The 27,676-nt window shown below is 41.8% G+C and overlaps 1 protein-coding gene across 1 annotated transcript in view; it reads right to left on the bottom strand.

The window, feature by feature from the left end:
• slc2a9l2 (solute carrier family 2 member 9, like 2) overlaps positions 1-27,676 on the bottom strand; it is a gene marked incomplete at both ends in the record, with an annotated part of 177,024 nt that overhangs the window by 51,321 nt on the left and 98,027 nt on the right. The window contains 2 exons of the mRNA XM_084061743.1: positions 20,077-20,152; positions 21,080-21,181. Of these exons, the coding sequence (XP_083917869.1) occupies positions 20,077-20,152; positions 21,080-21,181 (178 nt within the window). The remainder of the gene's footprint in view (positions 1-20,076; positions 20,153-21,079; positions 21,182-27,676) is intronic.

Below are 27,676 nucleotides of genomic sequence, written 5' to 3'. Positions count from 1 at the left end.
AACTGTATGACCAGCGCTGCCTCAGGAAATCCCTGAGGGTCATCAAGGACCCCACACACCCCCATAACAGTCTGTTCATTATGTTGCCCTCAGGCAAGAGGTATAGAAGCATCAAAGCAAGCACAAGTAGACTGAAGAACAGTTTTTTACCCCAGGCTGTGAGACTATTAAACAAGTCTATGAAATGAATTTATTTATTTCCATGGTGTGACGGCCTTGTGTGCTGACCCTGGTCTTTTAAACTGACTTTTAAACTGTTTTTAATCTTACGGAAGTTTAGTATTGTTATTGATGAACTGTTTTTATTCTTTGTTTTATGGAGCACCTCCAACCTAAGTTTTTCACAGTGCATGTACTTGTACTTTGTACCTTGTGACAATAAACATCTTGAGGTCCTCCATCATGCTGTATAAGCATTCTACTGTGAAGCCGAGCATGTTTAACCTGTGTAACGATGATTCTGTATTCTCTAACATTTCAGCTAACACCCCTGATGTCATTGTTGTTAATGAAAACCATAGAGAGGTGTTCATTCTCGAGGTCGGCTGTACTTTTGATTACAGCTTAGAGGAAGCCTTCCTAACCAAAGTGCTAAAATATCAACAGCTAGAGCAGACCATCTCTCAGCTAGGCTACAGATGTAAACTTTTGGTTTTTATCTTTGGTAGTCTAGGACACGTGCACAAGTTGGTTGTGAGGGGCTTGCAAATGGCCGGCCTCTCCAACAGGAGGGCTAAACAATTAGCAAGGTACTGCTCAATATCAGCTATTATAGGAATCCGCTCAATTTGGAGGAGGCGTTGGTTCCTTTACCCATGATTGTTGTCCGCTGTGTTTGACAAGTATGCCATCCTTTGTTTTGTATGTAACATTGCTCTGCTTTACATGCGCCTTGTAACTAACTGTCTTCCCTTCATATGACTGCACTGGCAGTGTTTATGTCCTTTGTACATCCTGTACTTCTTATTATGTGGACATAAATAAATATTTCAAATATTTCAAATGTGTGTGTGTGTGGGTGCGTTTGTGTGTTTTTATTTTTGGCAGCCTATAGGACATACCCACAGACTGGTTGTTAGTGTTTCAACAACTTGGGATGCCCAAAAAGGAGGCAAAAAGGCTGGCAAAGTATTGTGCTATAATTGGCAGCCGCCACATATGGCAGAGAAGCTGCTATTTATACCCATAGAGTACTGAGTGACATGCTTATTGTATCACGAAGACATATGCCATGATTTTGTGAATGTAACCTTACTGCACCTATAATATTTGTGTCCTTGTATGCCCTCCTTTGTGTGGACATAGATCAATGGTTAAAGTGTCTGTCTGTCTGTCTGTCTGTCTGTCTGTCTGTCTGTCTGTTTGCCTGCCTGCCTGCCTGCCTGCCTGCCTGCCTGCCTGCCTGCCTGCCTGTGTGTGTGTGTGTGTGTGTGTGTGTGGTGGGGGGGGCTGTGTCCGGAGCTCAGGTTGCAAACTGTTGGACCGATCAGCACCAAATTCCTTGTGCACACTGCCAGTATATGCCACAGAACTTTACATTTTCATAATGGAAGTCGAAAGGGTCCAAATCGGGCTGAAACCGCAGATACGTCATGTCACAGGCTGGCCACGTGAGGTCTGAGATCCACATTGGAGCCATGCCGTTCCCATGTACGCTTAGAACCCGAGACCCACATGATTGGCTTTTTTCTTTCTGGATCTGCAGCATTGTCCAGATTGAACTAAGCTGGTAGCACAATACAGCACTTCATCGATGCAAAGATAAATCTATAGCGGGCCGTCCATTTAAGAATCACATACTGCCTCAGTGCAGGGGGTTGAGAGACGGCAGCAAGCAGACAACTTTGAAATTGAGCTGTCTTTGTACTCATTTAGTCTCTGTTCGGGTGGAAAACGGACGGAAACCTCATATGTCCGGTTACTTTTCAGGATTCAAATTCAAAAATAGCAAAAGTAGAAGATCTACAGGCTCAAACCGTGTCGCGTTTTGAGCTTGTAGATCTGCTACTTTTGATACTTTTGTGTGACGCTGTAGCATGATCAAGAAGGGTGTTAATTTTTGAAAAAACGAAAAGTTAAAATATGGAGATAAGAGGTTTCTGCCCGACAGCAACGATTTAGCCCTCATGAAGTCACAGGGGACAGGTGTCCCGTGGTGGAGCGTGCTAAGAGTCATGGAATATTTAGTCTGGACTTTAGACTCATTGGTAGACAATTTGATTACATTTACATTTAATTTACATTCAGACAATGAAGATTTTGGTTTAACGCCGGAAGGACCAATTATTTCCCCATCATTACTGAACAATGCATCTCCATGGAGACTGACCCAGTTGCATTTATACATTCAACCCGGGCCGGGCAGCAGTTCAATTGTAAATAAATGAAAGGGTGCACATTAGCATTTGATCAAACTCGAACAATTGAGAAAAAAACAGGTACAATCCGTTTTTAATGATAAAAGCCTTTGACTTTATTGAGTTAACCATTCAATGTCTGCATCATAAACCTCATCTTTGATTCCAATTACTCAGACAGAATTTTAAAGAAACTAATGTGTTCTCTAGTCTGTGATAATGAACATGATGTAAAGTATGCCAAAGGGTTCTTTTGTTCCTCAAAAAAGCAATTGAAGTCAACGCTCCAATTAAAAGCTCATTTCCCAGAGGGTCAAAAAGCTAAGGCCAGTACCCAAGATGGCCCTGCACAGCCTTTCAGAGGCTACTATAACACGTACTGTAGAACAGACAATGTCCCTGTATTCTGAGCAAGGAATCACTTTAGTTTTGATCTTCTTTTGGGTTGAGCGGTCACCAGTTTCGGGGGAGCTGTCCCTTTACAACTTAGAGAAATTAGTCTTCTCCAGCCAGGCACCTCTAATCCGATAAACACTTTTAAAACCCAGCATTAGCAACGAACAGCCGCACAAACCGTAAAGCCTTTCTGCTTCGCCCTTAAATGAGAGTTGTCATCTCAGTGGTATGAGTCGCGATAACGAAATGGCAGGCTGACAGAGAGGCGACCATCTGCACAGAAAAGCTGGAAAACCTGCCAGTGAAACCAAAGAGAGAAGCTGACAGGAAACAATGCAACCTGATGAATTAGACAGCTCAACAGGGGTATTAAACAAATCGAATATCCATCAACGAAACTAGGCTGAGAGATGACAATACAATGAGATGCACACACACCCACACCGCGCTACTGTTGTTGGGTACGATAAACTTTGCTTGTGTACTCAGGCACAAGTACAGGGTCAACAGCATGCCGGAATAACAAAACATCACCAAAAAATGTGTGATGAAGGTGCTCTTTGGCAGGGAAGCCAAACAAACGTTCAACAAAGGAGAAAAGAGGCACTCTAAAAAGCCTTTTTACGTTGTCTATTTCATTGTAGAAAAACATTTTCATTGTAAAACCAGATGCGATACGGCCCACGCGTAGTGGCACACCCTGAAGAAGGCTGTTGTACAGCTACGCGGGGGTTGTATCCCTCACATATGGTCTAATCTGTGAAGCAGCAGGTGTGGTCAAACTGTACGCAGACGTTGTGAAGAAATTATGCACTGTATTTCTCTTAATATAATATAATGTATTTTTATTATTCTCTTGCAAACAGGGGTGATATTCATAGACCAATTATTTGTTTACCAACATTGAGACTGGATGCACAGGTGATTGTTTCATACAATCAATTCTCAACCTGTTGTTTCGGGGTGCGCTGGTTTCAGCACACCCCAACCCCCTCTTATGTGTTGACTAGTGCTGCGCGCCCTAGCGAGACCTGACAGAATGGGTTTGACGTTTGCGCAGTATGACGCTTGCAACCAGTGTGACGTCGTCTGTTAAGGGGTCTATTAGCACAAAATGTTCTAATATTAATAATGAACTATCTGAAGATCTTATTTCCTTTACAAATTATTAAAAAGTGTACGGTATATTATGTAAACAGTCTGGTCTTGTAAATAGAAAATCCATTAACTATTTACTATTGTATCCCCCTGGTATTGCTAAATGCGCCCAATGAATGTGGCTTTATATTGATGTCCCTCCCTATAAATATGTAGAGGGGCGTCCATGGATAATGGAGAGAGATTCAGGGGACATTGAGAAAACTCATCTTCAAGATCGATAGCCAAAACAAAACTGCTCTCCAGCAGATGACTTGCAAACGAGCAGATTTGATGAACAACACAATCTTGCGGCAAAACTGTGTGAGAAACCAAAACAAAATTAACTTGATGAGAAAGAAAGAAATCTTCTCCCAAAGCCTCCATAAAAAAATAAATAGAGGCTTTTAGACCCGCCTAATCAGATTGCAAGTGGTTGCATGAGGCTCTGGAATGTCTATCACTGTGTCCAATTGTTGTTTAGGGTGTAATGTAGGATGACATGAAAACCATTAACAGCTGTGATATTATAGATATTATGGGACATCTGTGTATTTGCATACAGCAGTTAGTTGAAAACAAACACAGGGAATTCATGTATTATGCATGCTAGAATAGAACAGAAAGGTCCCATGTCCAATAACAATACGTGCTGACTACTACTTTTCCTTTTTTTCTTGGGTGCAAAAGTGTCCTTTTAAAACAACAGATAAAAACTTTTTTCCTTCCCCACACACATTTGTATCTATAATCTAGCTGAAGAAGGAATGCCCTACAGTACCAATTTAGCAACTCTCCGACTAATGATGTAATAGGAGAAGAGAGGTGGACCGATGTGCAGAACCAAGATAACCCGGGGCAAGAAACAAGGAGGGAACCCGCAAGAGAAGATAACAAGCCTATAACCCACAAGGAAGTATAAAAATGAGAAAGAAGATTTATCGAAGATAATTGAAATTCAATTGTAATTCTTTGAATCATAAGACAAGTCACACAACGAAAAGACCAAAGATTATAAAACTATAGAAAAGGAATCAAAGGGAGCCCGCAAGGAATAGCATGGAAGCCCACAAGGATAGGATACTAGAAAATAGTCCATAAAATGTACTTTAACAGCTACAACAATCCAAGGGGGAACAGAGAGCTGAAGCTTTAAATAAGCCAAGAGCTGCGTCACTATTGCGTCATAACATCTTGGGCCTTGCCCTGGCCCTCTCTGCCAATTGGCTGCCTCATCTATGAGAGGACTTGCTAAATGCCAGTTTAGAATAAATACGAAAAATGTGCATCGGGGTACTTGAGTGTGCAGCATCTCCCTTTCAAGCTCCTGCTGTTGTTCCAGTTTATAGCCAAAATGTGCATTTCCGTTGCTTTATGTTACCACCCTGCCAAGGCTGCCAGGTGACTCCAAGAGGTGTCCACAGCTACCGTAGGCAAAGGCCCATTCCAGCCATCTGGTAACCGTTATCTGAGGCCACGCCCTCTCCAAAACAAGGGAGATTAGAACTTGATTAAATTGCATTGTGAAATGTTGGTTCTATGAAACTACATGGAATGAATCTAGGCGTGTGTGACCACTCAGTGGTGGAAAAAGTACTCAAATGTTTTACTTAAGTAAAAGTATCAATTCTGCAATGTAGAAGTACTCTGTTACAAATAAAAGTCCGGAATTCAGAATTTACTTGAGTAAAAGTACAAAAGTATCGGTATCAAAATGTACTTAAAGGGACTACACCATGAATTTTAACTTTTTCTTCTTTTGTGTGTGTTTCTGGTCTCCCCTACCTCTCTTCTATCCCCAAAAATACCCCAGTTTGAATATATATATATAAAATATATATATATATATTTTATTTTATTTATTTATTATTATTATTTTTTTGTACTTTTTCCACACAGAACCAGGAGATAACATGCATACAAACTGGCTCAATAGCGCCCCGTGCCAAACAGGACAATGTGGTATTGCAGGTGAAAGTGCTTTATAAGTCAGAGAGAAGTTAGTTGGAATGAGTATATCTGAGGCTTGATTTAGGCTCAAACCTTTTGAAAAACGTTTGAGGGACATAAACAATATGATATTAAATATCATTATTATTTTTTAAATTCATGGTGTAGATCCTTTAAAGTACCAAACGTACAGTACTTGAGTGTTACTTTACACCACTGGTGAACATACCTCTGAATTGTGTAATTGCCAAATAGAACGTCCTCTGATACTCTGACAACGGGGGTTGCATAACCCAGGGCATGCATTCTGAACAGACATTGCACTGGCAAATTTAAAATATCGTTATTTCCTCCTGACCTACATTTTAACTATGTACGAAAGGTTTAGTTGTGCAGATGTGTGAAATTCAATTTAGTTTTTTTCTTTCTTTTTTTCTTTAGGGAGAATCAGAATGGAACGGCCTCCCTCCTCCATTGTCACATTGGCCAGCCATTGAAATTCCACCCACACTACACACCAGAAGGCCATTTTTATCATCTTCGCTTCATCTATTCACATGCAATGAGTTCTGGGATAGGCGTCTGGCTAGAGATAACTCAAGACCAAATATATTTTGTTACATTTGATAATGCTTGTTCAAAACAACTGGGAGAGCAGCTGTTCATGTTTTAAAGATCCAGCATGTCCAAGTGTGGTTTAAATCTTCAGAAAAATAAATCTATGATCAAGAAATGACAAGAATGTTTCTCACCCCATAAACATTCCAATATCTATTATTAATTATGCCATTATATGCCACGCCTGTAGAACCAACCCCTCATTAATATGCCAATATGACACGCCCCTGGAATCAACATGCCAAAATCTCCATGTCCCCCCCCCCAAAAGAAAGTAACATGAACACATCTCCCTCACACACCTGTATCACTTAGCAAGAGGCAATTTTAGAGTAATTATGCCTCATCAGGGCTAAACATTAGATTTTTTAAAATGATATATAATGTCTATAATAATTGGAATTTCTACATAATAAATTAATTGCAATGTAAATATAGTAACCTAGTTTTGCTATAATGTTACAACAAAATGTAGGCAACAAAAGAATAAAAGTTATGTTCTGTGCAAACAATTGCCTGCCAGAGTTTTTTCAGATTTTTAGCTGTTGCCTGCCAGGGTTTTGCCATGTTTTTGGTACCTGTTCGCGTAGCCACAGATTTTTTTCCTCCAGTATGATTGATCCCCAGATGGTTTCTAATCACAGATGAGATTCAGGTGTGGTTTCACAAATGTCAACGAGGTCATTTTGACCTCGTTGACATGTTTGGTTGATGTTTCAATATAGCTCAAAAGCAGTAGTTTTAAACCAAAAAACAAAGTGAATTGTTTGTCCGTTTGAATTTTAACATTGAAGTGAATGGAGCAGCAAATCTTCGAACATTTTTAGCTCCTAATCTGTTCATAATTCGACAAGGGTTGAAATTATAAAAAAATGCAAAAAAAAAAAAAAAATTTTTTTTTTGAAAAAAAATTTTTTTTTTTCCCTTTTTTCCAAAGACGTATATATACGTCTTTGGCAGACAACAGCTGATAATTAAAAGACGTATATATACGTCTTTGGCAGCTAATGTGTAGAATAAACGCAACGCTGTCCAATACGTTGTTACATTGGCCAATGTGCCGAGAGGGAAAAGTCAATCTCAGTGTCGCGCTCAACTCGAGCCGATCTACAAACCCACAATTCATCACGGATGCAAAACACTGTGGGCTTGAAGATCGACTGTGTTTGCCACGGTACACCGTCATAAAATTAAGCATACCCACACACGCAAGCGCAATAAACCAACCAATAAAAAACAATGAAAACAATAAAAGTGAATCTGGCCAGATTTTGGAACCCCTCCATTGTTGTACATCATGCCTAATTTTCACACCATCGGACGTCCTTCTTGTGTTGTACAAGGGGTTGTGAGAACCGATTGACTGCTCCCGATTGGCCCGTTGGGCGATTGGATGAATGTCCGAAAATGTTGTGCTCTCGCACATTTGAAGCAGAGCTCCGACACGATTCCCAGATGTCGGTGTCTTCTTTTCTCACTGAACCTGCGCGACAGCAATTGACAATATGTGCGTGGGTGTATGACAATGCAGACAATTTACAACCATGAAATGCATGCAAGCCTGAACCAAACTGATTTTGCTGCCTCTATCCTCTGCTCTATTCACTTTAGCACTGAGAACCGAGAAGAGTACACACATCGTCGTTTAATACTGTGTGCGTGTGAACACACACACACACACACACACACACACACACACACACACACACACACACACACACACACACACACACACACACACACACACACACACACACACACACACACACACACACACACACACACACACACACACACACACACACACACACACACACACACAAAGCACCGGAAGGGGGATTTGTCGAGATATTTTATCTGCGCATGTTTCAGTCTGGCTACCCCTGTTGTGTAGGCTACACAATGTTTGTGTATTGGCCGCTCTCACCGATCTGAACGCTGTCTCTTTGTGTGAATGGCCCTTCCACACTGAACAAGACAATGACACCACTCCACTCTGAAACCCATTAACTGCTGCGCCACAAATTGCTGTGTGGGATACATGACAATAAAAGGTTAAAGGTTGTATTTATTGTCACATCTGGTGCACAGTTAAGAGTAAAATAAAATGATTGGCTTCCTTCAGACAGTGTAGCAGCATACGAAATAATAAGTGAGGAAAGAGAAAGAGAATAAAACTAGAGAACAGAAGACAACTACCCGCTTTGCATATAGAGATCACTTGCCTCAACTCGCTCATTTGTGCTGTCAATGGAAGAGACAGTGTCTACAGTATATTCCACTTTCAAAACAAATATGAAAGAGACAAACATTGAAGAATGGACAGTAAGAGCAGAATGGGGCCAACAGGGACGCACGTGTGAGCACATAAATAGTGAGCTTTGGCTTTACATCACAAACCATTTATTTAATACAGTATGAGTAGAACATAACATTTATAAAATAGTGCTGTGTATGCCCACCTTAAGTAGCCTAGACTTTAGGAAATAGCCTCCTTGACAAACACGTTGCGTGCGAGCATGCAAACGCACGCACACGCTAACGCACTCACACACACACACACACACACACACACACCACTGTTTCACGTGCAAGGTAGGTCTGTTTACTTTAGTCTGGCTGTCACACGTGGTCTGTTGACATGCATAGTATGCATGAATAGTAATGCCTTTTAGAGCAATGGTTCTCAAACCTTTTCATTTCATTTCAAGGACCCCCAAATTATTATGTATAGGCTATTTAGCCGCAGACCCTAATCTGAAAATATTTTGTGCCAGTATTTGTGAGCTTGCGGACAGGGCTGGGTCAAAAATTCGGCCTTGACATTTTGGCCCAGACCGGCCCACCACAACCGACACGCAGATAGCATACTCTACCGCCCGCTCCGTCGAGGCACACACAAACAAACAAGCCATAATACCACCACTTTTACTGAAAAATATCCCTCCATGTTCTGGAGCCTTGAGTAAAATAAATGATAACTACACAACCCATACACAACTACACAACCCATTAATATGATAGTTAGCCTGCAGTACTCACAAACAAGCGGAGTGTGTTGCTCTTATAAGGAGGATGCTGGCTAAAGCACATCATGGCTAGGGCAGCCCAGAGTAGGGCAGCAAGCTACCCTACTCTGGGTAGATCATCTCCACTGGAGATGATGTATTGGACCTATTACAAACTTGGATATAAGAAGTAGAGGACTATTATGAATGGGTGAAGTATGAACATGATTACATGCAAAAATGTGTCTGCAGGTAATCAGAACTTTGGCTAGTTTGCTAAAGGATAGAAAACAAGGGTTGGCTAAAATGATCTGAGAATGTATCAGTATATAATAAAAAATTGCCCGCTGTGTCAAAAGGCCAGCCCATCACTGCTTGTAGATAAGGTTAAAGGGGTTGAACTACAACTTTCAAAGGTGTCAAACTCAAAGTACCATGTCTGTCTGCCCTACAAAAACTTTGAGGGGATGGAAAAGATCATAAACTCCTCCATGCGTCGAGCCTCCAAAGTGTTGTTTCAGGGACAAAGCGAACAAATGGTTCGGTTCTGAACCCCATACCAGCATGAGTCCCATTACAGCCTCAAGTCGTAAAATGTCCCAGTTTAACCATGAATACATCGCACCCCACCAAGGGCATTAGACACTGGTGGTTGGATTTGGCAGAGGGAATTGCTTTGGTAATTTTACAGACAGCCGAAACGCTACCGTCAACAGTACTACTGTAAGACTGTCGTCTTGACCATGTGTTTCTCAAACATTTTCATGTCGAGGACATCCAAAATGATATGTATTTCGCCGTAAACCCCCATCTGAAAATATTTTGTTCCAAGGACCTCCGGAAGCAAAGATTTTGGTTTAAGTTTTCACGATTTTTCAAAAGATCTACAAGCACATAGCGTGTCACTTCATGTCGCGCTTTGTGCTTGTATAGCTGCTATTTTTGAATAGCTAAAGTATAAAATGGTTAAAACCATTGTGACGCTATGTTAACTAATTTTGCTGTGGACCCCCTGGAACCCCCTCAAGGACCCCTGGGGGTCCCCGAATCCCACTTTGAGAACCAATGGTCTTGACAACCTGTCTGCTTTCCATTTGTGATGAGCTTTCAAACCTGACGATGAAGCCACTACTCATGGCAATTACATGGTGTGGGCGTCTTGACAAATGAAAGCGATATGGCAAGGTTATCCCAAGATGAAGACATCCACATGAAACATGCATGTGTCAGAATGATGTATTAGGTGACCATTAATAGGTGTAATGCGGAAATGGGGCATCAATCATGCACTATATATAACATATATTATACTGTACATAACAAAATATACTGTATATAGTAACATATGAAAAAACTAGAAGCAGCCATCTGGATATCACGGCTAATGAGGGGAAAACTCACAACTCCAATTGAGGTGATTCTCATGTTTTACTTGACCTGAGGATTTAGGTCATACGTTGTAATTAATGTATATACATCACATTTAAAAACTATAATTAGCACTCCGCTTTCACAGGGTAAAACACCTGCCCACCACCACAGAGTCTAGGGGTTGGGGAGGGGTTGGTGTGGGGAGGGTTATTTGGCATAAAAAAAATAGAGGCTTTTATAAATAGAGGCTTTTAAAAAAATAATAGGATATTCAAATTTCTGTTTTTAAATAGGAAAAAAAATGCTGTAAATAATATGAAAACTTCTCTTTTCCAAATTGCCCTAAAATGTTATATTTATACAGGGCTTTCATCAGCAGTACTTCAGTTGTGTAGTTAGATAGTAAATGAATGATGTACGGAAGTGTATAGGGCATATTTTGTCCATCATTTAACTTATTCTATTCCAACCAAGCCTGTAATAATAATAATTTAAAAATAATTTAAAAGACTTAAGCTTTCATGAGACATTTATGCTTCTGTAACACTAGCGCTTCGGCCCCGTTCGACTACAACAGTCTCTAGAGAAAAAGGCAAAATAAAATATCAGATGTGCCTTCCGTTTAGGCGGCAACGCCGTTATGGGGTGTTGAAAACGCAAACAAGTGAAATCCCTTTCCATAGTGGAAATCTTTGAAAATGCTCCGCCCTGCGTCTCCATGTGACCAGCCAATGACTGGTCTATCTGGCAGCGCACAACATCGCCACCTAGCCACCTAGCATGCACACTACAGCATTTTCAATCACTGTTGCGTCGCAACAGCACTTTGTCGTTTTCTGTTCTGATCGTTACCATGTAAACGTTGACAAGCTTGCTGCAGTGCAGGCTTGCCAACTTAGTAAAATCCTTGTAAAATAACACTCAGGATCTTATACCGTAGGTGGTCTGTGCCACACCATCATTATCAATGATGCAGTGGGACTATGTGCTGTATATTAATATACAGTATCTTCAGACAGGGAAAAAAATTGAACTCTGATTGAACGCTGGCACCCGAGCAGTGGGCTATTTTTATCTCCTTTCACAAAACAATGTATATTTATAAGTGTGCTTGTTATGTGTTTCTGCTATAGCATCCGTCAAATGTAACCCTGTGATTGTCACGTAACGATTTTGAGGTGAAAACAACAAAACCATGATACATCCTTCAAAGGATGTATCATTTTTATTATTATTCATCTAATGTACACTGACAATGTATCTGTATAACTTGGTGATACCAGTGCAGCTAGTAACACACAAAGAGGATTAATACTGTATGAGATGGAGTTATGTCGGTTGACAGACATAAACCTTACTGTATGTTGGAATACTTGCTCGGATTAGCTTAAATTGTTTAATACAAGACTGGAATATACTGTAGGATTCCACCAGTTCTATGGATATTTTGACTTGTGATACAGCAGGTAAACACAGGAGAAGGTAACAACAACATGAATTGTGGGTGTGCTTCATTCACATACTGCAGGTATCAGCATGAAGTTAACAGTGTAGGAGTTCTCCATGGTGATACACTGTAACACCACCTTAATGAAACACAAAACCTCCATAAATGAATGTAATGACCTTCCGCTGTGTGCACTCATCTATGACACTTGAAATTGTCTGCTGTGAAGAGGGTCCATTACAAGTGGAGCACTTTTATTGTGACTCAGAGCTTGCACTCGGCATGGTGCTTCCGGCTTCAATGAGTGTCTATACGAACACAATTGGCCGTGTTCGGGGGAATGGAAACCGAGCACTGAAGGCAATCTTTGTGCTGCACTATTAATTCCTACGGGCTGGGGCTGGGAGTAGGGTGAGGCACTACGTCTTCCCAATGGGGGCTCCTCACTGACAGGAGAGCCATTACACGGTCCCATAGCTAAAATATTCTAAATTAAATAAAATACTAATAACTCACTCAGAGTGCTCAGAGTGCATAAAATCCCAAGATGTTAAGTTATTGTATGGAAAGCAAAAGCCCAGAGCGAGCCTTACTGTAGTACCTAACCTGTGCTGACAGCCATCCTCAGGCTAAAGCATATAATAACCCATTTGAATGGAAGGGAGATAGCCCCTGAATAATAAGAGGTTTGGCAAATGGAAACATGGACATATCAATGATAAATCATACAACCTTTGTTTAGTATTTTGTTAAACTTTTTGCCTACGGCTTGTATGACATGTATGATGATATGTATGAACCACAGTCACAGAGGCCAATAGCCAGAGGTTAAAGGTGGTGTAAGGTAACATTGTAATGAGTCTGTTGGGTATTAGTTAGTAAACATTGGCATATGTGTCAGAGGAGATTCTACTCTCTCCATCACCTCGCTGCGCTACCTCTTTTACCATAAATTAACCGGCCTACAGTATGTTGAGACGACAACCTTGCTGAGAACATAAAGAGCATAAACTCATTTGAATAGTCAACATCCAATCCATACACACTAGCTAGTCTGTTTTGTTGTTTGTTTGTGAAACCTTCTAATCCTTGACCTCCACTCTTGACCTCCACAATGTTCTGCTCTCTGAGCTATCAATCACAACCAATGAGAACAATGTGCTGCAAATTGTATCTTGAAGAGGGCTCTTAACGTCAGTGTTATATTTAACCAGCACTTTAATGAATATGTAGCAAAACAAGTCCTTTTGCACACTGACAGCACTTGATTGGACAGGCGCGTAGGAGTAGGCGGCCAACGCATTGACAAATGAATATCAATGTCAATGAATATGCAGCAAATGTAAGGATACATTTGCTGCATCTTGGGATTTTGAGCCATGTCCACTGAAGCATTGTGGTGAGAGCTGGAACATCAGTGGTTTTACAGTACCACCTGGACCCCTGCTGTTTATTTTCATCAACCTCCAATGTGATTTCTTCTCTGAAGTTTCACCATTTCCGGCGACAGACACAGTGGATTGCGTGTGCTATCCTTTGAATTAAATGACATCTGGTTGTGTTTGATGTTGCTCAGAGAGGATTTCTCCTCAGCCGAACCTTTCTTCAAAACGGTTGATGTTGCTGAAAGATTGCGGCAGAGGTGTCCAAAATAGCATAAACTGTGAGCTTGTAGATCTGCTATTTTAATGACATGCCACAAATAGGGAGGCCAGTTTGAATGAACCAGAGGTTCGGGCCGCTACGCACCTACGTTGCTCCGCCAATCCGACTGATATGGGCATATATAAGTATTGCATAGTTATTATTTGTAGATAAACAGGAAGTCCACCTACTAGGCGATTTTAATATTGGATATGTGTGGTTGCAGAAAGAGTGTCTATAATTGTCTATCTAAAATCTGATTAATCTACAATAAAGATGCAGAGATGGAGGAAATATGAATAAAAGATTCTTTGGGATTTTTAGATTAAATGTGAAAGCTATAGGGGGTGCCATCCCCTGGAAGCCCAAATGACACTCCTGGATTTAGAGAATGTAATGTCTGACCAATCACATTGTTCTGTTAGTTATAAAATCTTGGAGGAGCAAACTACTACCTCAATGTTCTTATTATTACTTCATTATGTTTACTGACCTTGTCGGAGTAGAGTGTGTGTGTGTGTGTGTGTGTGTGTGTGTGTGTGTGTGTGTGTGTGTGTGTCCAAATAAAAGGCACAAGTGTCTGTGCGTGCTATTGTGTGCACATGCATTAGCTGGTGACAAAAGAGAGACAGAGCTCATTAGGGAGGCTTTCTTATCATAATCACTTACAGTTATGTGCCCTTCCCCCTCTCTGATCAATACAGGGCCTTTCATTCCTCATGGAGCACAGCATGTTTCATTAGGGTTAGGGACAAGGCACATCTTGCAGCCATTACTCTCACCACGTCCTCCTCCTACTTGCATCATCCTCATATACCAACAGCTGTGGAAACGGCGCCTCTTTCATCAGCGACACAGAGCCTGTGATGAGCTCAGAGACTAGGCTGGACACAATGGTCAACACCACGCTCAACACTGCATCAATAAAAGTAATTCTGCCCATAGCAAATGCACCCTCAACATGCATACGAGAAGGCCACACTCATTTGCCATTTGCTTAATAGTAAGTAAATAGGGTCAATTGCTGTTGGTACTCTGGACCATAACATTGATTTTCTGCACCGTACAATTGTGTTAATTTCACCTTTTGTACAATCTTTGAGGTACAAATGGATAATTGAATACAGTATTTTATAGTGTAGCTTACTTTTAAACTGTCTGCACTGAGAGAGTCAATTTGTGTTTTTCTCCAATTTCAAAGTACCCAGGCCAGTGTTTCCACGGTGGAACCACTTCACGGCAGATTGCAGATAAACTCAAATGCAAAAATTGGATTTTTGTGAATGGGAAGTATACTCTCTGCTCCCTCAACAATGAATCCTACTAGAACCACTGGGTAACGCACTGAGCCTCTGGCAGCTCAAGTTAACTTACCATAATTGTCAGTGGACCCCTACTTGAGTTAAAGTATAGACCATTTAGGCTCTGTCCCCCAAGGTCCGCTTACTTGTTTGAGGAATACAGAGGAGGTACGGTGACAGAGTACGTTTATGGAGGAGGCCTGAGAGGTACTGTGGAGCCAGGGCGTTGAGACATTTGTAGGTGAGAAGGAGGAGTTTATAATATATGTCCGGTCCCGAAAAGCAACTGGGAACGAATGCTATTGGCTGGAAGGGCAGCACGGGCAGGTCTTCGGTCAATAGAGCCAGTAGAAGCCCTACTTTATCATACATTTTTAAATGAAATTTTAAATAACTTACAAAAACGCATATCATGGTAATTGAAAGAAGACGTTAAACTAGCGACTGAAAGCATAAAGTATTTACACAATGATTACTAAGGTAATAAAAAAGTGTAAAGTCCGGTCAATCCCTAATGTTGTGTGGTAATTGTTCTGCAGCCAGCAGGGGGGAAATAGCAACACATCCCAGGCCGCCATTAATGACGTTAACGTCCTGAAAAGCACTTCCTTATTGGCATCATATCCAGCGGAGCTTCCTCACCGCCTGGTATATAGACACGCCTGTTCAAATATTACTCAACTAGTGAAAGTGGCATCTAATGGTAGGTTTGTCCTCATTATGACCAAAGGTATGCTCTAAAAGTGTGAAAAAGATATTTTTCATTTCGCCTTTAAAGGAGCACTTAATTCAGCCATTTTCAACCTTATTTTCATACGCTGTAGCTGGTTTTCACTAATGCTCATTATGATGGTACCATTTCTGTCGGGTTGAGGAAAAAACAAAACAAAAAACCTATAGGCTACAAATGAGCATTGGTGCCCATTGTGGAGTGAAAAGTAGGTGAGGATTCTCAGAATTCCCCCCCTCATTTGTCTACCAGTTCATTGCTGCAAGCTTCGTCAGACATCTCAAAGTGGATCCTTGCCAGGGTGCTAGGATTAACCCTCCCCGGGGAGCTCGTTATTCAAACGGAATGCAAATGTGTGGCGACAGCGATGGCCTAACCTTGAAAGCTCAAAGTCAGCCTCCCACCAAGCCTCATCATGCACTCACACACTGTCCCCTTGTGCAATTGTAGTGGCACACACTAAATATAGTCTAATTAGCATGTGGTTACATGGTACTGTAGCACCTGCTGTGTTGCTTCTAATCACAGACTCACTGGTTGGCTGATTACACCTAGGGTGGTCCAGACATCCCGAACAATTCGGGACAGTCCCAAATTATAACTATAAGCAATTGTCCTGTCCTGAAAACAAGAGTTTTGATTATAGCCTAATAAAGTCTGCAGCCTGTAGCCATGAATTATGCCCCCCCCCCGGCCGTACATGCATTGGTGCCGTGAATTTATAAAAACAAACACACACACACACACACACACACACACACACACACACACACACACACACACACACACACACACACACACACACACACACACACACACACACACACACACATATATACAGTATATATATATATATATATATATATGACGGCGATGCACAGCTATGACATTGTTAGATTGAATCCCGGTGTCTCGGGACATGATGAACACATATAAAAAGCATGTACCAAGAGGAGCTACAGTAGGAGGAAAACAAACCATTATTGTCTGCAGGTACCAAGAGGAGCTAGGAGGAAAACAAACCATTACTGTCTGCAGGTACCAGGAGGAGCTTGGAGGAAAACAAACCACCCTAGTTCATTGCTTGCCTCACAAGATCCCAACAAAGCGTTTTGCAAAGGAAAATGATTTGGCATTTTGCATGGAGGGCAGAAAGACTTCAAACTGAATTCTGAATCTGGTGACCCTGTTTTTGTTTCTGACAAAATATGACACAAAAAGATGTGTAGGCTATATGACCAAGATCAAATGGGTACAAAACTGAAAACTCCCCACAGGAGCTATCCGCCATTAAAAACAAAAGCATGTCTGTATCATCATATCAATTGTGATGTTCTTTTGCCAGAAATGAATGTGTTCCATGAAATAGTTGTGTCCGTGAGGTGCCTGCAAGTCTCTCTCGATTGGCTGACAAAACCCTGTTGTTCAGAAGCAATAGTTGTGTCACACTCCTGTCCTCCAAAATATAGTACAGTACCTTCCCAAAACGTTGCCACACTACTAGTCCTACATACTTTCGCCTAGAAACTCCATTCATACTTTTAAAAAATCAGCTTACTGTTACCATTTAAACTTTAAAAGGTTGAGGTATGTTATGACTTCCATTGCTGTGTTTAACTTTTTGATCACTCTTATACTTTCGAAGCTATCCCACTCCAAAGCACATGTGGATCTCACAGTCTTTTCAGCTTTTCCAATACACACTAAAGGTCATTTCAGACGGGAAGCGGCCGACGCGCCTATGTAATTCATTTTCAATGAGATGCAGGCAATTATTTGGGACGTGCGGAGAAGTTGAGGGGCGGTGAGGCGAGCGGGTGCGGTCCCGTGAAATGATTGCGCTCGTACTTGTTTGTACACGCACACACGGACAGCAAGAGCTGGATTGTGGTGAGCTTTTCTTTTCCCCGCACCGCACAGGAGGACAAAACAACAATGATCGCGGCGCGATCCCCGCTGATCCGAGTGGTAACGCCCGTGTCCACCGCTCCCATCTTTTAAGACCTTAATGGTGTTTGCTAGAAGGGAGAGAGAAGGACACAGGAGGAATGACCCTTGTGTTCGTAACACAAGGGTCAAGGTTTACATTACAGATATGTTTTTTACATCACCACGTTCCAATCCCTGCAGAAGGCTAGCAAGGTAGCAATTAGTGCACCTGGGGCTGTTTCATGCTTAGCCTGTCAAAGTGGTGCAAAGTAACTAAGTACATTTACTCAAGTACTATACAATAACGTACAATGCTTGCAATGCACAGTACAATGTTGAGGTACTTTTACTTTACTTTTACATTTCTGTTACTTCTACTCCACTACAATTACAGAATTTGACAGCTTTAGTTACTTATTACTTTGCAGATTTAATTATTAACACATTGTGTGCCAAAAACGGTCCGGACCGTTTTTGAGAATCCAAACGAGGAGTGCCGAAAACGGTCCGGACCGTTTTTGACCCAATTTTATTTTTATACGTGGGGCCCACATGGGGCGCTCTAACGAAACTTTGGGATCATCCAAGGAGTCTCTGAGAAGGAGAGGCCGGATGTGGATCCATGTCAAAAATCCTTCCGGTCGGCCTTTCCAATGTTAACTCCTTGACTAAAAGCTTAATATCTCCATTTCTTTTTAACGTGGTGGAAGCGAGCCATTTTCGATCAGCGATCACTCTGCAATGGAGGATAGCGTTAGAAATAATATTGTTCCAGGCGTTAGTCGGGACCCTCCGCCGTCTCGTACGCATGCTTTGTTTACATGCACTTCCGCGTCGGGGCTTCTACAGCACGAAACGTATAACGTAAGTGGATGGAAGAAATGCAGGCACTGAACGTATAATATTTTAATAAACCTCTGGCACCCGATGTGTTAATATTTTTTTTTGGAAACACTAAGTATATTTTGATGCCAATACTTTTGTCTCAAGCTAAAATGTTCCAAAACAAAACCCCACGCACACAACCCCCACTCCATATACTCCCCACCTCCACCCCCATACTGCCATACTTCCCATATACCTCCCCATCACCGCTGCCTCTCACCCCCCACACCACATACCCCCCCCCCCCCAATTAAAATCCATCAATCAATCATCTTAGATATTTAACAACTGTTAATCTGATAAGAATAGCAGTTTATTTATTTGAGCCCTTGGGAAATCAGTTTCAATCCCAAGAAAAGTATTGTATTGACAATAGTATTGACAGACAGAAACCCTGTTCCCACTCGTTGAAATAGTAATAGTACAAGTGCCTTGCCGAGCCATGTGGCCCACAGGGCAGGAGCCTATCTCCTGTTTCTGTGGCGTGAGACAGCTTGATGTACAGTACAAGTACACCCCCTGGACAGAATGTACACGTGCATCCCCTGGACGTATGACTGTAGTATGCCGCGGGGACGCCTTACCCCCAATGCAACCCTTGATGCTGAGTGCCAAGCAAGGAGGCATTGGTCTCATTTTTATAGCGTTTGGTATGACCTGACCGGGGAATCGAACCCCGACCTCCCAAACTCAAAAGGGCGGAAACACTGTCCCAAAGGGAACGCTGTCCCAAAGGGCGGAAACACTCTCACCACAAGGTCACTTAGCTGGTACTCTATTTAAAATGCGTGCGTGTGTGTGCGCGCGTGTGTGTGTGTGTGTGTGTGTTGGATCAAGACAGCTTTGGATAGGGAGAGGGAGCATGTGTATTGACAGCGAAGCTGCCTACAGTCAAAACTGTTCAAAGAACTAAATTCTTCCTAAGAACCTATATAGTTATATGGCGTAACTATAAAGAAAGGTGAAAAACATATTTGCATGGAGATGGAGTGCCCAGCGATGATGCAAGTTAAAGTAGCAAACTACATTGTGTGTAAGGGAGTGGGGGAGAGAGAGAGGGAGTGGGGGAGAGAGAGAGGGAGGGAGGGAGGGAGAGAGAAATATGCGACCACAGTGGAGTGTTAAATTAGACTGTCTTTAAGCCTGTAGATCCATGTAAGGGTCCATTTGGAACCCCTTCAAGTTCCTGGACCCCACTTTGAGAAGCACTGGTATTGGTATTCCAGTGGAAACACAGATAGGGAGAAACAGAGAGATACACAGAGAGAAAGAGAGGTTATAATTCATTGTACTGTAGCTTTACCTGGCCCAGAGCAGAAGGAGGCGATTATAGCTAGTATGCAAATGTAACTGAGGTAGGGCATCCATGATACTTTGTCCTGTAATGAGAGAGCGAGAGAGAGAGCGAGCGAGAGCGAGAGACAGAAAGACAGAGGCAAGCAGACAGACAGAAATGATAGTGGTTAATGACTCAGAAAAAACAACTTCAGCTATATTACAGAAATATCCTGAGAGATTTTAACCCTTATTGTACGTGTCCATTTTTACACTCCTGAGGCCTGAGGAAATTAAATCTAATCAATCAATAACTACAGTACATGTAAATTAATTTAGATATATTGTTAGTCAGTTCCTGGAGGCGGTTACTGCATGTCAAAATGTATTGGGGGCATGCACTTATAAAAAGGATGTACTGTACTTTGGTATATTTCACTGCAGAATTCATCTGCATACAAAGACATAATATCATAAAGCCTGGAAAGTAACAGATGAGGCACTGTGATCTGCGCACAGTAATGAATGATGCATTTAGCATTTAGATTGATAGCCTCTAACCCCCCATACGGAAAACAGGAGACTGGCAATGAATGCACGGGTCATCGTGCTCAGATTGCTATTCTTGTCCCAAGCCAGCCTGATTACAAGGAAGTGAGAGGGCATTGCTTAAAGGAGCATTAAGCGTAGAAACAAGCTCAATGAATGTATTAACATTACGTAAGCAAAGCGTAAGGCATTTCTGCCCCCTACCCTATGAAATCTGCTGTAAGTGGAGATGGTTGTGTTGGCCGTACGGATAGTGTCTGTGTAAGTGGAGATGAAGCAGCAAAAGCTTTACTGTGGCTAGAAATTCCGATTTACATAGGTAGAGATATGATGAAGGGATTTGCCTGGCATAATAAAGTAACGGTGGATCTCATTGACATTTTCATGTCAAGGATCACCAAATAGATTTTCATTTGGCTGCAGACCCCACATCTGAAATGATTTTGCACCAGGCACCCCCCATGAGACTTTTCAAAAATCACCTGGAAATTGAGGAACACGGTTAGAAGGGCGAAGCACACGGCCATGGCGCTGAAACCAAATATGAGCAGGGGTCTCCGACCGATCCGTTCAATCACCAGGCCCTGTGGGAGAGGACAGATGACAGCAGTACAGCAGTAAGTACACTGTACATTCCTGAGTGTTCATTTTACTCTCACGCCTAGTCCACAAAAATGATTTACGGCGCAAGGAGCGGTCTGAATTGACCCGTTGCAGGTGTTTTGGGATTGCGTCGCGAATCACTATGGAGTAGACTGGGCTTTAAAGTGTACAAATGCACCCACATTGACAGTAAAGGTTCCATTCTGTACCCTGTCAGTTTAACTAACACTCGTAAAGTATTACAGAGTGTGATTCAGTGTGACATTACAGACACATTTTACAACATGTCCAAGGCTTCAAATTAACACCCACCAACCCGCCAAATGTGGGTATAAATTAACTGTGCCAGGTAACGCTGTCAAATTACTTGCCAGTTTGCTGGGTGATGAATCAAATTCTAAATATCACTGCATCGGTCTTAAATAATAACGTGCTCTCCCCCCCCGCCCCCCTTTCTCCTCCCCATATCTCTCTCTATTGCCTATGTACATGTTTTTGCTAATAATGTTGAAATGTATGCAGCGTAATCTGGTTTATTTCAAGAACGATTCTGAGTGCCTGGTGAGTTTATATTGAGGCACCCTAACCCAGCAACATTATGAATATCACATAATTACAATTGTTCGGGTGAAATTCACCCATGGTTAGTGTTCTAGAGTTAAAGTACATTCCTCTACAGTTGATGACCTCTTTAGCTTTCTTATGAGCTTGGTTTTGTGATTCTTAGAATTAATTGTCTAATTAAAAGAGAGTTATTTTCTGAACCACCTCTCCTCTCACAGAACCATCTATCTGGGCTCCTTTCCACCCTTCCATCCGGGCTTTGCTGAATTCTGTAAACTGCAACCGCCACCAATCCATCCATACAGTACCTTAACACTATGACTGAAAGCTTGCTTTAGGATCCATATAGTTATAGTCAGCTCTATTTTTTATGGGTTCAATAAAACCCACCGACAGTCTTATCCAATTTCAACATGGCGTCATGGGCATGTTACTATAATGCAAATTTCACATTTTCAAGAGCTTTTAAAGGTCCCAGGATCGATTCCAGCCCTCAGCAATTTACACGTAACCCCTAACTGCTCCCCGAGCAACACCCACGGCTGCTCACTTCTAATAGGATGGGTAAAATGCAGAGGGCAAATTTCACATATGTGCAGATATACAGTGACAAAAAAATCACCCCAAGGCGTGGGAACCAAATTAGATTTGCTATTCTCGCATTTTTTCTGCGACTGTAATACATACAAAAGTATTAAATAGGCCACTGTTAGTGCCTGGTAAGTTTATAATGAGGCACATTGGCTAGTGATCCAGAAAGGTAATTACAAGCCCTGAACGCATCAAATTATGTTCAGGTCAAAGGGAAGAATGAAACTATTATGCTACAGTATGACTCCAAAAGTTGTTCAGTTTTACTCTCAGACCTAACCACTTTCAACCTGCCATCCCTACTTTGGGCATATAGGTCAAAATTGTCTCAAATTTCAATTTCCAATATACCATTGCCCATATATAGGCATACATGGAGATCTGGTTGTCCAGAACCGTCGATCCGACGACCGATATGCCCATATATGAGCATGCTATATGGGCATAATACTGATTGCCTTAAGGTTCTCCATAAATGGGAATAAACTGACATGGACAGACATGTACAGAGATATCTATCATGGGCATAAAAGGGACACAGACAGACAGATGGGTACAACAGGTATTGCATAACCGGGTGGGACATGCATTGTTCCCGACTGGAATATATATATTTTTTTAAATGGTCCATTCAGCTCTACAAGCTTCAGCTGTTTGATGTCAAGACAACGTACAGTGTAAATTGTGTTTCTAGTGGTGTTATGGCATGGTGCCATGCTAACCAGCCCATAGGGTTAGAAAACACAACAACAACCTCTTATTCATGCCACAAATATACATATACAGCACATTCCGTTCGACTACACCTTCACAATACACCACCTGGATATACTGCTGAAATGAGGCAGGGACTTATGGTTGATGATGCTATGTAGGTCATCTTGTATGGAGACTATATATGGACTCATATATAGAGCACACACATGCACACAAGGTTCAGGGCGCACACACATTCTGTATGCACATAAAAAAAAGGTCTCTCTCACACTCGCACACGCACGCACGCGCACGCACACACACACACACACAATATCGATGCTGTCGGCCAAAAACATCCTATCTCCATATTTCAACGTTGTTACTAAATAATAACCTCATTGGATCCACAAGGAACAATGATTCTTTTTTCCATTTCCTGAAAAGTAGCGCTTTTGGACATATATCATGGGGCTTCCGCCCCTACAGCGATATATTATACATTTCCTATAGAAGTATTCTCGGCTGTAGCGGTGAGTGAGTGGGAACTGAGATGGAATCTGCATGGGCTCACACCTCCAAACCCAGACAGTGGTGGAAAGTAGCTAACTACATTTACTCAAGTACCATTTTGATGTATTTTTACTTTACTGGAGTATTTCCAATTGTCAATACTTCTACTCCACTGCATCTCAGAGGCAAATATTGTACTTTTTACTCGACTACAATTATTTGACAGCTTTAGTTAATACATATACATTAATACATACATTAACCACTTCAGCCCTATATACAGTACATTTCGGCCATTTGAAAATAGCCAATCTACAAGCTCCCAATGCGTCGCGATGAGACACATTGTGAGCTTGTAGATCTGCTATTTTCAAAAGATTTGTATACATTTTGAATTTGTGAAATGGGGACATTCTGCACAATGAGTCCTTTTACTTTTGGTACTTTAAGTACAGTGTGAGGCCAACACTTTTGCACTTTTACTCAAGTACATTTTGAATACAGGACTTTTACTTGTTACAGAGCATATCTACATCACAGTATTGATACTTTTACTTAAGTAAAACATGTGAATACTTCTTCCATCACTGAGGTGAGTGAGTGGGAACCGAGATGGAATCTACGCCCACACCTCCAAGCCCAGACAGACACTGCAGAGCCCTAAGCTAAAGTCCCAGCCTAAAGCTCCAGGGGCTTATCTCCCCCACCAGCATCAAAGTATCCAATGCTGCCATCTCCAGACAGCATAACCGGTGGGATTTCACCAGGCTGCGGAGAGGTCCCTTGTTTCACAGGTCTCTGTTTGGATAGTGGCGAGGACTTTGAACAGATAGGGGGGATGTGTAGGATGCCTGACCCCTGTGTACTGTATATCATCACTGTCAAACTTCTCCATCTCATCTTTTCAGGAGATGGGAAAGTGAGAGCTATACTGGATCCATACCCGGCCTAGAAAGTCTACAACCTCTCTAGGTTTATGAGGATTTTGACATGCATGTTGTACTATAAAGTAGATTACTTTTGCTCTTTGCTTTATGATGGCTACTGCCTGATGTCTGCATTGTATTGCATTTTAGTTTTTCTGTTTGTATTGTAAATACCGGTAATCCCCTTTTTTGGTGTTTCCTGTCTCAGTGGACATGCGTGTCCTTTGTTTTTTGTAGCACACTTAATTGTAGGACTACAACTCCCATGGGTTTTGTCACTGACATGGCGTGACACATTGATCAATCAAGTGACGACACCCTGAACCTTCATAATACTGTCACATTCACTGATTGCTTTATGCCTGAAGAAGACATATTCCTGCTTCATTCCTCTACAGTTGATGACCTCTTTAGCTTTCTTATGAGCTTGCTTTTGTGATTCTTAGAATTACAATTGATTAATTAAAAGAGAGTTCTCTTCTGAACCACCTCTCCTGGGAAAACTCCTAGAACCATCTATCTATGGGCTCCCTTCCACCCTTCCATCCGGGCTTCGCTGGATTCTGCAAACTTCTGCCACCAATCCATCCAGACCATAACACTATGACTGAAAGCTTGCTTTAGGATCCATATAGTTCTAGTCACAAGCTCTATTTTTCATGGGTTGAATAAAACCCACTGGCAGTCTTAACCAATTTCAACCATATGGCGTCATGGGCATGTTACTAGAATGCAAATTGAAAAATTTCCCAGGTTTGATTCCAGCCCTCAGCGATTTGCACTTAACCCCCAACTGCTCCCCGAGCGCTTCACACCCACGGCTGCTCACTGCTAATAGGATGGGTAAAATGCAGAGGGCAAATTTCACGTGCGTGCAAATATACAGTACAGAGACAGAAAAACACCCCAAGGCGTGGGAACAAAATTAGATCTGCTATTTCCGCAATTTTTCTGCGACTGTCATACAAAAACGTATTAAAATGGGCACTGTTTCTCAACATTGGGTTCAGGGTCTACATGGATCCTAACAGGTCTGCAACTCTGAGAATGTACAAATAGAACCAAAATAGCACATTTCCAGAGTTAAATGAACACACACCAGGGAAGATTGGGGTCCCAGAGATAACCCATTGCACACTGTCTGAGTTACAGACCTATAGGGGGTCCGTTTGGACTGCAGGTGGTCCTCGAACCCCATGCTGAGAACCTGTGAAATAGGTTATTAATTTATTAACAAGACTGGGTCCTATAATAGAATTCCCACTTCAAAGGAATGGTGCGCTCGACTCAAAGGCCAGTCCTGAGGGAGCAAATTCTTGACGATGTGAAGTATCAGCACTCACCGAAAATAAGTTTAAAGGAGACACACCATGAATTTCACTTTTTTTTATTTTTTTTGTATTTTTTGGGCTCCCCAGTGTCTCTTGTACCCCAAAAAATATTTTTTTTTAACATTCAGTCATTCATTCTCAATTCAGAGATTTTCAGAATGGGCGTGTCTAAACAGGCCATCTCAGAATGGCAAGTTTGCTTACCTCACCAAACTTTCTGCCCATGTATTTTGACAGACAGAATTGCTCAGTACCGCAGTACAGCACCCCCCTGCCCAACAGGACGTTTTGGTATTGCAGCTGAAAGTGCTTTATAAGCCTGAGAGAATTGACTTGGGATGAGTATATCTGAGTGTTGATTTAGGCTCAAACCTTTTGAAAATGGTTTGAGGGACATACACCATATGATATTAAATATCATTTTTTTTTTTTAAATTCATGGTGTGTCTCCTTTAAAGTCTTTAATGTTCCACAGCAGCAGTCAGGGTAAATGGACACGTTTCGACCTGTTGGTCTTGCTCAGCATTAACTATGCGCCAAGCCGAAGTGACACAATATAGCTCATTGGTTGAGACCATGCAGCTGTGTCTCATTAATGAATGACATGACGTAATAGCTTGACTTCAGGCGACCAGTCTACGACACCAGTCGTCTATGATGACATATTTGGGAAAGGTTTCAGCCCGATGGACTGCCATTAATTTCCTTACAGATGGCTTAAAGAGGCTAGCTGATGAAGCCATCCATGCCCACATTTCCGTCAGATAACTAACTAACTAATAGATTGAACCAATATTATAGACCGAATATATTGAACCAATATTATAGAATGAGACTACAGGTGTGGATGTAATATTTTATCTTGGCGTTCAGGCTCTGCTACAGTTTTCACCCTGCTCAGCACAATTAAGACAACCATCATTAACCTTTGAGCGCAGAGAGATAGATATATAATAATAACAACCCCCCATGGGGAACCGAACCAATAGCAGAGTTCACTGGTGGTGCAACACCGCATGACAACACCCATAACACACAAAGCGGATGGAACACACATTTAGGTGAGCTTAAATAACCCGCCCGATTGGACAGCTGATTCCCACGTCGTGTATGACGTATGGCGTCTGCATGACGCTGTATACAGCCACATAGAATGAGCATGCATGAAACCTCTTGAGTGTATGCTGCCTGAACTAACTCGCAGGCTACGTATCATTTGAGCAAACAAATCAAATAAAAGTCCCTTTGACATTCAAGTGATTACGAAAACAGATTAAGTTAAAGTTGAATATTTCCAAACGTATTGAGCATAATGTTGTGTGTCACTCTGCGTTAACCTATAGTGACAGTATGCACACTGTCACTAGGCTGGTCCAGCGGTTTGAGAGATTAACTCCTGACAGACAGACAGACAGACAGGTAGAGATGGCTACCTCTTTCAGAGCATGTCGTTCACATGCCTGCATGTCTGCCCGTCTGCCTGCGTGTTCAATGAACAACATTTTTCCTAAGAGCAGTGTTGGCATAACTAAGAGAAAGGTGAAAACATATTTCCATGGAGATGGAGAGCCCAACTACGATGTAAGTTAAAATAGCAAACTCCTTTCACTACATTACAGTGTAAGGGAGTGGGCGAGAGAGAGAGAGAGAGAGAGAGAGAGAGAGAGGGGGGGGGGGGGGTGTAGTATGCATACATGTGTGTGTGCACCTACTGCAGTTATTGCAGACCTAATCCTTTTGGATCCCAACAATCAAAACAAGCTTTTCCATTCTGCTGCTTTATTTCCGCTGCTTCTGTTTAGTTTTGATGTCAAAGTGATTCCTTTGGCAGCAGGTCATACCCTGCCCACTAATG

The sequence above is a fragment of the Gymnoscopelus microlampas genome, assembly GCF_963454915.1.
Source record: "Gymnoscopelus microlampas genome assembly, chromosome: 7".
Taxonomy (NCBI): domain Eukaryota; kingdom Metazoa; phylum Chordata; class Actinopteri; order Myctophiformes; family Myctophidae; genus Gymnoscopelus; species Gymnoscopelus microlampas.
The sequence above is the reverse complement of the archived record's forward strand: the minus strand, read 5'-3'. Positions and strand labels throughout refer to the sequence as shown.